The sequence below is a fragment of the Sinohyriopsis cumingii genome, chromosome 12 (assembly GCF_028554795.1).
Source record: "Sinohyriopsis cumingii isolate HCF-2022 chromosome 12, ASM2855479v2, whole genome shotgun sequence".
Lineage (NCBI taxonomy): Eukaryota > Metazoa > Mollusca > Bivalvia > Unionida > Unionidae > Sinohyriopsis > Sinohyriopsis cumingii.
Genome location: NC_142972.1, coordinates 97,991,830 through 98,004,416, shown reverse-complemented (window position 1 = coordinate 98,004,416; position 12,587 = coordinate 97,991,830). Strand labels below are relative to the sequence as shown.

Genomic DNA, 12,587 nt, shown 5'->3' with positions numbered 1-12,587 from the left:
TGGATACTTTTACTGGTTAAATTATTCTGAAAATTAGAAAAATATACAAATATTCTTAACTAATTATAAACATGGGACATAAAATTATCATAAAAAGTTTGATTCATGAATGTGGTATAGTGTTTTGAACTTTATACCTTTTGGATATACCGTATTAAGACGGTGAATCCAAAAGGTTTTCTTTAGCGGATGTTCCATCTCAGCATCAGCTATAATAAGTTGAAAGAAGAAATCTTGTAAAGTAAGGGAACTCTTGTTCAAATGTGTGGCAACATGAGATGATAATGATTGACTGATATAATTTTTTTATGTCCTATCTATGTTCATTTATATGTTTAAATATTTGTTGTTATATACATATATTAAACATACATATATTAAACATACATACACAAACACACAAAGTCAAACCTGTACTACTAATGAATACGTGTTTTGTAGTCACTGGGTAACAACAGCAATTCAAATTTTATCCCAGCAAATATATAAATGTCTTGTATTTAAAGGTCTTTGCCTTCCACTGAGGTATGTCAGGAGTTTTCTGAACAAATCATGGTTTTACACTGCCTTAGGTGATAACTTTCTTTGTTTCACAAGCTATTGAATGATTTGACTGTCTGTCTGTCTGACTGTCTCTCTCTATATATATGTAATATAATCTAGGTTATAAGGCCTGTTGTCATAAACAAACATATCGAAGAAAAAGTGTGTCCATCCAGAGACTATAATTAAAAGTAAAGCTGCGAAGTCTAAACATTCCAAAAGAGCTTGATGCATCCCATTTCTACCACAATAGTTTAGGTGTGAATGTTTATATAAAACCTAATTCCATCAACAGCAATAGGCAGTGCTGCAAAGGTTACCAGGCATGTTGACTTTCCAGATTGCATGATAAAGTTGAAACTGTGACAAGAATAATACAGGTATTACCTGTATCATGATATGTCCTGTACACCCACCCACATCCATATCAAATCAGGTCTGACTTACTGTTTAAATGCATGAAATGGAGATTATTGATTGATATGATGCATGCAAACATAGATGATTGTGTTGAATAACAAGGATAGAAGAAAGAGTGTGTTCTTTAGGTATTAGAACATGCTGGCATGACAGCTCCGTCTTAAATACATTCCTTTATTTGTTCAGTCAGTGAGTCATTTCACTTTAGAATTTTTTGTTATAGATTTATTTTGCTTTTTAATTTCTTTACATTGTCTTTATATTCTGAGAAAACTGTTTCAACCTCTCCATAGGTCTCATCAGGTGGTAGTAAATAACAAAAGTGCACATAACATGCATTGTGTTACCTACGGATTTCCCCACGACAGTTTTCCATTCTGTATCATGTTTTTCATGATTTCTTTGAGCACAGTCATTTTGCACATGGACTAAGATCTTCATTTCTGTCTGCAGTGTCCACTGGCTCCTGATAAACACATGCACAGGAGTCATCACCCTTGGAATCCAGCAGTACTTTGCAGTAGTCAGACTTCCTTTTGCCTTGCTGAGTTTTGTACCGCAGATGAGCCTGCATCGTATCTACTTGTCTTGTCAGAATATGTTCCCTGGTTTCCTACAACTCATGGAAAGAACAGTTTTTATCCACTGTTTCCATTGATCTCATAGTCCTTGGTGAAAGTATACCTCCCAGGTAATTTACTTTGGTTTTCAATGGTTTTCCCAGTCTGTTATTGAGTCTATGTCTTGTTGAGTGCACTCTTGCCTCAAAGTTTATTGAATAGTTCACATTTTTAGGTAATTTAACACTGATTGATCAGTTCACAGCCTCACATTTCTGTGTCATTGTGTTCAGTTGCAACTGTTCTACAACAACACATTACATTTTCAGGACTTCTAGTAGGATATTCTTATCATTTTCTATCATGTTCAGATGAATCACTTGAATCATTTGGCTGAGAATTTGCTATCTCTTTAACATTTTCACAGGCAATTCCAACAGTCTGAGATAAACTTTGACCAGGTTTCTTTTCACATTCAAGGCTACATGGCATTGCATCTTGCATCAAAAGCAACCTTCATTTGTGTAGGATCCTGGACACCATGCATGACATTAACTTGTCTGACTAGTTTCAGCTTGTCTGCTATAAAAAGTTTGTATTTAACTCTACAGTAGCTTGCCTACAATGTTGGAGGTCCTTTGCATATATGTTCTCCTACGTGGTGGAATGGCAATGGCCACAAGCAAATATCTAGCTCTGGTGTTGCTCACTGGTGTATCTTGTAGTCCAGCTTGAAGCATCATATTGGCAACATCAGGATTTGGCCCAGGTTTATTGTTTTTATCTCCTTGTACAACTTATACTCTGCTGACTTAAAGCTGCAGTTCTTAAACATCATTATATGCTTCCAAGCAAGTCTCTGTTTTCTTTCATCAACAATTTGGAACTTGGGTCTCTCAGATATGCTATCTGGATTGCCATGTCCATGAATGATTTGGTTAAACTTTTCAACATTTTTTCCCCCTACAGATCATACGTGCCCCATTATAATGATTCATTTCCATCTATTTAAGGTCCAGTTTTGTTGTGGATGATGGCCATAGAATTCTAGAAGACCCAAACCATTACTGTCTGGTGCCACAACTGAATAAAGACCCTCATTTGTCAGCTTTGTCCCTGCTATTCTTCTGGTCACTTAACTGATGCAGCACTGGAATTTGGTAGAGTATTATCAATCAGATATGCGACCACTTTATGTGGAATATTTCCAGGTTTAAAATAAAGTCTTCTTCCTCTTGTTGTACACTTTCATGGTTTCAGTTACAATAACCGCATGTAAAGTACAAGTATCCTTTCTCTCACTTGTATAGCTAGAAGAGGCATGATACCTTGATTTTCAAAGAACTCCACCAACTCTTCAATACTATTGGAAGCTTAACATCTGTGAGCTCCTCCCCTTCATCAATGGAAATGACATCACTTCCTTGATCAGTACCCCTAACTAGTGTATTTCAATGATAAGAGATTTCAGGTGTTGCCTATTACTGACAGGCTCAAGTTTAATTACTTCACACCTGATAAGGAAAACCACTGATGTTCATGATAAAGGAATGGAGACATTTTGTCAAAGAACAAAAATTTTCAACTTTAGGTTTTAAATTCTCTAGAAAATATAATTTGAATTAAAGTTGCCATACAAAAATGTGTATCAGTTTTTAAAATTGAATTTTTTAGTAAAGTTTAACAGACAAATTTAATTTCTAGCAATTTCCAAATATTTGTTATTGCTCAAAACTAATTACAGTTTATTTCCAGTGTTTACCTTGATTAATAAAATCACTTTTATACTTTTAAGTTTTATGCATTTTTGAGTCTGCCATTTTCCACTTCCTTGTGTTTCTGTTACAATGGAGTCAAATAAAAACCTATGTTATATTCATGGATCAAATTCCTTAAACTTTGCAGCATTATTTCAGACACATTTTATTACAGATGAAAGTTTTTTTTACATTCAGCTAAAATTTTCTTACCCTATTAGGAATCAGGTCACAATTAGTACTTCCAGTTCAGTGCCCACGAATGTAGTCCTAGTCTATTTTTGGAGTATTTTGTCCTCATTTTGTTGGTGTTACAAGAGTTAAATTTAGTCATTCTTGGCATAGATTAAAAGGTATTCGTTTAGTCTTCAGAATATGAGCTTAGGGAATGGTTGTCTGTGTGTATTTTGTCTGTGTGCATTTTGTCTGTGTGTATTTTGTCAACAGTGTACAGTGAGTAATAAGGAATTGGTGATGATCCAGAAGTGAAATCTGTGTTCCATCGCACATTGGTTTGTTTACAATCCAGCCTCTCAAAGAAATTCTGGTGAACTTATCACAAGAACTTCACTGTGAAGTCATCTCTGAAGGTATCTTAGATTAATTTTTTATTTGTACTGATTAGTTCCCTGTGGAAATTTCAGTAATGATAACAAAATCCATTGGCTCCAGCTTGGAACAGTGGTACAAATACAGCTATGGATTCCGATCATATAAAAATTCATTATGCTAGGTCATTGCCCACATGGTCAAACCACATACGTAAAGAGGATACACAGTTTGCATGGTGATTAGTCTCGTGTTTGAACCCCAGGTATAGCTTAACAATAAACATGATCAGATGAGATCAATTGGATACAACCAATGCAGGTGTAATCTTCATATCTAATGTTTGTGATGGACAGCCAGGCAAAAGATAACTTAAAATCTGAAGACAAAAATCTGTAACGAACAAAAGGCCAAATTTTAGGGGTGTATTATCTCTATAAATATGAGATGTTTAAAGTCTGAGCTATGCCTCAAATTCCCAAGACCACAAATACATAGTACAGTAAATATTGAGATAATGTGAGAAGTTAAAGGCACTGAAAACCCGTCATTGTCAGCCGACGATTTTGCAAGTAAACACACTATGCTACCCCTTGCCATTTCAACTGGCTAGAACTTTATAAGTAACTTGAAATTCTGTACTGAAAATGTGCATGCTGCCATCATTTACACAGATGTACATATGGAGAAAATGTCATGATAATCAGAGATCACAGCCTGGGGATCTCTGGGTAATTTTTCATGGAATAACCGTCCTGCTTGATGCCAACAATAACTGCAATCTTTAGGTTCATCTGTTTTTAGAAAGGATCTCTTGATTTTGGCCCCACAAGTAAAATTTACAGTGTTTCATGAAATTATTTTGCGTCATGTAAGACAGGGATCCCTTTAACCTCTGCAATCTTGAGTTGGACTGTTCGACCACTTGGGAATTTAATTTACAATACTGTGGATATGCCTTCAACTCGTAACTCGGACCACATGTTGTAAATATAGAAAAAAACAAATCCTTAAATTAAGTAAACTCCAGAATATAAAATATAGAATGGACCCCAAAATTAAGATTACAGTCTCTGTTTTCATAACAAAACAATAGTAAAACTTCAGAAGAAAGATAAACAGAATTTTCCACAAAATCAAGAGTAGTTTGAGTGTGTGTGTGTGATTTGGGTATTTAACGTAGCTTTAACAATATTTGTCAGAATGCTATGATGTTGATAGTGTATCAGTTTATAGTGATGTCTGCCACTGGTGCATCATGCCACAGACATAGCATGATGTCCCACCCAGTCACATTATCCTGACACCAGGCCAACCAGTCCTAACACTAACCTTTTACTGCTGAGCGCTAAGTGAGACAGCTGCTGGTACCAAGTCTTTGGTATGAAGTGTAGTTTGCAATGTACAGATAAAAATAATGCTATAACAGGATGGATAGCACAGAATGTTGTATAGGAATTCAATAAACAAAACTTCATTTAAATACATGTACCTGTATGATTTCTAAAATGCAAACTGTCCACTCGGAATGATGTGTCCTTGAAAAATACTGGATCCCTATTAAGGCTGTAAACATGGAGAGAGCAGGCATTATCGTAAACTACCAGTTTTGGAGCTGAAACAAAAATCACACTCATATACTATTTCTGAATGATGCCTTCAAAACTATCATTGCTAATTTGTATATAAAGTATATGAATCTCAAGCATTTCTTTCTTAACTGCTTAACTATGAATGGTAGAAAAAAGGCTGAATATTATAACCTTTGACAATTATCCATATTACATGGTATAAAAATTCAAGGAACTTATCCACAACACCATCTATATTCCCAAACGGCAAAATTTGTTTCATTCTATAATTAATATTGTCAACAAAGAAAAGATTATTGAATGGTTGTTGTTAAAGGTATTATTAAGATATAGCCATCAGCTGAATAATGATTGAAAATATACATTTATATCTTGTCACATGCTCAAAGAAGAAACAAAAGATCTAAGTTTATAACAGCCAATCACACAACTAACCTTTCCTAAATCTGGTCCTCAGGAGGATGAATGGAACATCTGGTGATTCATGCACTTTCATTACCTGGAACCCGTAGCAAATTCCTATAAATTAAAATAAGACACTTAAATATTTTCTTGACAAAATCATGGGGTAACAGTACATAAACAAACTAAAACATGTACATGCAAGTGATTTAGTTTAAAAATATTTATTAATACAATAACAATTCTGAAGAAATGTCGGCTAAAAACAATGATTAACTGAAAGTGATAAACTTGGTAGCCTTTTGAGCAAATAAGAACTCATTAAACTGGAGTCTGGTGATACCAGTGTGCAGTTAATTTAATGCCATTAACACATTAACCCCTGGAGCTTTTTGTCATTTTTGCCTGAAAATCGAGTAGGAAACACATTTTGAAAGCTATTTCTGAATAGACTCGAAAACACCAAATCCCCAGCCATCTTTCAATAACATACTACCTAGTTGTGTTAAAAACATCGTTATTTGTTGGCTATTTGACTCGCACATGAGCAGAGGAGTAAAAGTTGGAATTTCTTTTTATTTTTATTTTTTTGCTAAACGGAGCCATTATTTTTGTATGGAGACCACTCTTTATTCCACATGCCCATCTTATCCTACCTTTTACAAAACTCATCTGTTTGCAGTTCATACTGGTTTGCCTTAGATCTGATATCAAAAAGTCTAAAATCCAGACACAAAATCGGATTCCGACCACAGGCAAATTTTGGGTTAAAAAAATTTGGGTCTAAAAAATGAGGTTTTTCTATCTGTATTTTGAAGTGCAACTAGATATTCCAGATTATTTAGTTTCATTGTAGAGCTACATCTGTCTACCTTTCTATGATACCACCCACTTTAGTGTATCATCCATGACCATGACGCTACAGAGCTCGGCAGTAGGCTACTACCTCCTGCCCCGTAAAGTTGTCGCTAGGGGTTAATGTGTTAAGACAATCTTCGGGTAAAATATACTCTGTTACATGATTCAATTTGTTTTTCTGACAACATCTTACTTATGCTTACCATGTGGGCAAAACAGTGTAAACACTCCTGGCAGCAGATGCGGATGTCCCTTGGCAAACTTGGAGCAAATGTCCTTCAGTCTAGACCCTTTCTTATCTGCAACAAATGTTCCTCTCTTTCTAATCTGTGGAAGCTGAGGAAAAAATGCCAGATCATCGATATCTTCTTCATTTGGTAATTCTGATGGGCATGTTTTTTTAACGAATGGATCAAAAACTTTTTGTTTAAGATAGGGAAGGATGTTTTGTAGCGTGTCAAATGGAAATTTCTCCTTCAAATTTGAAAGAAGGTTGAAAAACACTGGTATTTCTTTCTGAATTCTGGAAAGAGTGGTGTCATCTTCAAAGATAGAAACATGTTTTGCCAAAGAACAATTCAGAAAATCAAATAAATCTTCTGATGGAGCTAAAAAACTACACAAAAGGTTTGAGGAAGCCAAAGCTTTGATCAGCTCCCTCCAATATCCTTTAGCTACAATTCTGTCTCCTCTGTTGATGCAGTCTTCTAGTATAACTGTTAAGAAAGACAACAATTCACAACTTTGATTTTCTTCTTGAACAGTTTGAAGGAGTTTCCCTTTCTGCTCTAAACTTATTCCCCTTGATGTAAAGTCAAGCAGGAAAGATCTCACTATCCTTGAAAAAAGTGTCCGCTCCTTGGCTCTGTTAAAAAAGAAACGGTAATATATTGGCGCCATTTCTGTGATAAAATGAAAGTGAGGGCACAGAACATGATACAAAAAAGGAATGAACATTTGTCACTCAGGAATTAGAATCACCAATAATAGCATCAGATTTAAAATATATTTTAGTAAAACAAAACTTACTTTGCTATTAGAGTTGAAGTACTTAATGATTCTCAACCACATAATGTCTTATTGACTTATATACTGACACATGCACAATTAGAATCAAGCTTTATTTGTCTTGTATAGTGATAATTGTGAACTTGCAGTGCAAAGCAATAATGCTATTGAAACAATAGTGTCCATGAAACCATACAAATCTGCATATATAAATAATTATAAGAAATGATACTCATTCGTTTGGCTAAAGTGGAGAAAATGACCGACTAAAAATCACATGTAGGATATTTGTTACATTATTTATTATAATCTTGGTATGTTATAATATATAGATGACACTATCAATCAATACTGGGTTGCAACAAACCATGCCAATAATTTACTCTGACAATTGCCACAAATAACGTGTTAATTATTTTCAAACGATTATTTGTGGAGACACTGTTAAGCAATGATAAGTGAATGAGTGCTCAAATGCTGTAATCTTTGACATCAACTCACACTGACCTATTATATTTCCTAATGACCTCAAATGGCATTTTGCCAGGTCTAATATAACACACTTCACCAATAACAATGCAAGATATTTTTCAAAGATAGGGTAAAAGCCAATATGTCCCTTCCAAATTTCTGGCAGATGGATAAACATCAATAAATGTTAACATACTCTCATATTATTACCTGTGTGCATCTCTAGCATCATATGGTTTGTCCACGGTGTTAACTGAAGACAGTATATTTTGCCAAGACATAAGTTCCTTTCGGAATGACACTGACGTTGCATCCATTACTACAGTGTCTGGATCTGGGCCACAGTGTAGGCATACAAAGGCACTGGAATAATCTATTTCAAGCAGATCCAAAAAGCTGTACCATGCTGATTTAAATTCACCATAACTGAGTTTTCCCTGAATGTCATGTCCAGCATCTGTGTGCATCTTACACAGGACTGTGTATTCTGTGAAAATTGTTGACCTGTGCAAAATAAAATTATAAACAAATATTCCAGTATTCAATTAAAAAGGAACGATGAAAATAGTTTTTGATATCATTAATTATAAGGAGAGAGCAAAGGACAAGATATTAGCACATAGTTTTACTTTCGTCCAGTTTGCAAATACTCAATTGTGATATTAAAAATAATCCATGTGGATCTTTGCTAGCCAAAGTTCCAGGTGTATTTGAGTGAAAGGCATTTGTGCAAACATGGACCAGCACTGGAAAATTGCTTATTTATCAGCCATGCAAGTTGTGTTCTCCCCTTGTCTTGGTCATGTAGGAACAGTGTTAAAATTTTAACAACTTAATTTTGATTGGATACAGTGGCTTGCTGCCATATCCAATGAAATTTACAGACCCGCAGCACAGAAATATTTGCACGATATGCCAAGTTGTAGATGGGCTGTCATATAGGAACCTTGGCTAGCTCAAATGAATCCAAGTGTTACAACTATAATATTGTACGAATTCAAATGTATTTGTGTGTGTGTGTGTGTGTGTGATTTGGATTTTTAATGTAGCTTTAACAATTTTTCAGTCATATCGCTACAATGTCTGCAGTGTGGCAGTTTATAGTGCTGTCTAGCACTGGGCATCATGCTGCAGACATGTAGCATTAGGTCCCACGCAGTCACATCATCATGACCAGTCATAATACTAACCTCCTAATGCTGAGCCAAGCGAGGCAGCTGTTAGTACCATTTTTGTATGTCTTTGGTATGACTCGGACAGGGATCAATAATACGACCTACAGCATCCGAGGTAGCCACTCTAATGACTAGGCCATCGAAGCAGTACTGCATTGTTGTAATAATTGCAAATATTACTACAGAATATTGAGACAATTGCAAGTAAAAGGCAAATCCCCACCCCCAAGAATAATATTTAAACTGGATGCTTCAAAAAAAAAATTTCTTCTTCATCTGCTTCAAAAATGAACATGGAATCAATACAATTTTTGGCCAAAAGCATGATCTGTATATATAATTATATGTATATGCAAACAATTGAAGATTATATCAAACATGACCAAGAAAACAGGTAGTTAATAGCAATGATAATATCTTAAGCATACACATGCAGTTCAATAAAGGAAATGATTAAGAGGGCTTTCATAAACTTTAATACAGTAACATGAGCTATTTAACAAAGCTGCTGTGGCTGAAAAAGAAGAACCTAATTACAAGGGATAAAAACCCCAATAAAGCGAATATTTTAATTAATACTCAGAGAATACGATATGCTTACTTTCCAGTTAAGAAGTAATACATGAATCTTCTAAGGACTTCATGACATATGATGTATCTACCCATATTTAGCACACACTGCTCCAGGCCATCCAAATGGAATGTTTTCTCACATTCCATGCATGTTTTGGAGAAGACTGAAAATCAAATATCACATAACTCTGTTACATTTCAATAAATACATGAGTCATTAGAGACATGTAAAATGTTCATGTATTATTTACAGTGGTACTGGATAATATAACAGGCTTAAGGATTATATCAGTAGGTAATGATAACATATTCTCAATGTTTACTCTTAATGAAGTGTACCTGTTATCTTTCCATATATCTGTACTTAACATTTCATATTATATTACAAACTTTCTCTGAAAATTTGAACTGTTGCACATGACACACTATTCATTTTCTCATGAAAAAGTCGTAATAATTTAATTTGTGTGTATAAGAAAGCATTTTTCATCAAAACAGATAAAAACCATTCTACCAGTTCTGAGTAACAAGCTAATTATTCAGTTTTATAGTATGATGTAATGAAAGCAGTTAATTTAAGCAACAGGATTACATTTATGATTGGGTTAATTTAGGCACTGTCAAGAAGGAAAAAAATGGGGGCTAATCAAAAGAAACGAGCAAAACAAAGGGTGAGGTGGGGAATTGGGTAATAGTTTTGTCCTCTCAGTGTGCCATAAAAATTGAATTCAATAAGAAAGTGGAACAAAAGTAACTGATTCTGTTTATTTCAATAGTGCAAAAATATAAAAAACGATTGTCTCTCTTTAGCTCGTCTTTTAAAACATTTGGGACCTTTCTTCATATGTAGCCTTAAAATACCATAATCAAACTGCACTTGCACCTACAATCAATCACTCATATGCCCAGAAGAACCTTTTGAGATAGCACAAAATGTTTGAGCTTAACTGTCCCATGAAAGTAAAATTAAATTTCCAGTTAAAATTTCAAGTTTACTTACTTTTAGCACTTAATATCTGCTGGACACCAAATATGTTGGCCTGTATGTAGCTGCTGGTTTCCTGCAGTCTACCAGAGCAAACATCACAGAGCTGGTTATCAGAAACCAAGATGACATATTCACCATCGTATATGAATCTCTCTGTGAATGGTTTCTTATACTCAGCTTGCATTAGGATGGAGGAATGAAATGGTATTTTCCTCTTTGACAAACATTTGGGCTCATATCATGATGGATGTGTGCTCCCACTTGTCTGACAGAGTTCTTCATGATGGGAAGAAAATTTCTGAAGGCGTATGCACTTGACCTTCATGGTGGTTCCACAGGTCAAGCATTTAGTTTCTTTTGAGACATCGATTACACCATGACAATGTTCTATAACAATACAGAACAGCCCCTTCCTCACTTCTATTATTTTCTATGAAAAATTAAATATATATATATATATATATATATATATATATATATATATATATATATATATATATATTTTTAAAATTCATCGCATTTGAATATTCAACAATTTTGGTTCATATAATTTTTCAGTCTTTTTTTATAAAAAAATATTTGGTACCTACTTATCTGCACTGAGGATGGGAAAATAATGTTATCACAGAAGGTTTACTGAATAATTCAATGTTTGTAACAGACACACAATCATGGAAATTTGTTATTCAACTGAAAATAAAAGTATCATGTAAATATACAAGTTATAAAAGAAACCAAGCCATTATTTTCAGATCTCTAAGTTAAAGAAATTATGTTCAATTTACAAAGAAAGGAAATCATTACTGTATGAACTGATTTTTAAAAACAATAATGTTGTCTTAAAGTCCTGAAGATCAAGATAGCCAATTACCCATATTTTATTGTGACATGTCTTTTGCATTATCTACCGATATTTACTTCATACTGGCTAGATGAGTTTATTGTTCAAAACATAACTTCCTGTCATTTACTTTTCAAAGATATTTTCAAATCTTACTAAAAGAAACACAATTATAGACAACAATTTTAAGTGATGCATACCTTTTTATGATGAGGGAAATTTAAGTATTAGATTGGAATGTAAACCATACTCTTTAAGGTGGGGTTGGGCAGGTTATTTAATACCTAACAAAATTTAAACTTACATCTGCGTATGTATCACACTCATTTGTATCTTCTTCATTATCATCTGAAAAATGTGAAGTGACTTAAAAGCAAATACATACTCTGAACAATGCAATCATTTTCATATTTTTCTACATATTACCAGACAGTCCATGATGCAATAATTGGGCATGGTGACAAACAGAAATTTTAACCGGAAATGTAATATTCATAAAACTGAAAATACTACAGTGAAGAATTTGTAAACGAAAACTCAAAAGTAAATATAGCAAATAGTCTTGATAATGGGTTAACTTATATTACAAGATTTACTAAATATCTAAATAAAACAATAACATTAGGCTGAAAAATGAACCATTTATTACAAATTCATGCAGTTGGTAATTATCGAATAAATGTCAATTTTGTCAGCTTTAAATTTTGGCTATTTACTTATTATTCATATCTGAATGTGTAATTGTCGTGAGTTTCGTTGATGTAATGTTAATTTTGTACATGTGTATCACCACTGACAGAAAACAATTTAAAAGCTTCACTGTTTTACAGAAATCAGATTACCAGAAGTT

General features: G+C 33.9%; 1 protein-coding gene across 1 annotated transcript; it reads right to left on the bottom strand.

Moving 5' to 3' along the window:
* Positions 1-1,375: 1,375 nt before the first annotated feature.
* LOC149787055 (uncharacterized) lies at positions 1,376-11,111 on the bottom strand. The gene is made up of 8 exons (XM_089976030.1): positions 10,909-11,111; positions 9,937-10,072; positions 8,371-8,664; positions 6,885-7,546; positions 5,857-5,940; positions 5,322-5,444; positions 4,140-4,222; positions 1,376-1,576 (listed from the first exon to the last, which is right to left on the bottom strand). The coding sequence occupies exons 1-8, from the start codon at positions 11,078-11,080 to the stop codon at positions 1,376-1,378; spliced, it is 1,755 nt and encodes a 584-aa protein (XP_089832156.1). The 5' UTR covers positions 11,081-11,111.
* Between the last annotated feature and the right edge of the window lie 1,476 nt (positions 11,112-12,587).

Excerpts from the sequence above, each read along its gene's own strand:
- LOC149787055 (XM_089976030.1), bottom strand. The coding sequence starts at position 11,080 with ATGCAAGCTGAGTATAAGAAACCATTCACAGAGAGATTCATATACGAT. Across the intron at positions 5,941-6,884 it reads TACACTGTTTTGCCCACATG|GAATTTGCTACGGGTTCCAG; the intron begins GTAAGCATAAGT and ends TTTAATTTATAG. Across the intron at positions 1,577-4,139 it reads AGATTACACCTGCATTGGTT|GAAACCAGGGAACATATTCT; the intron begins GTATCCAATTGA and ends CATGAGTTGTAG.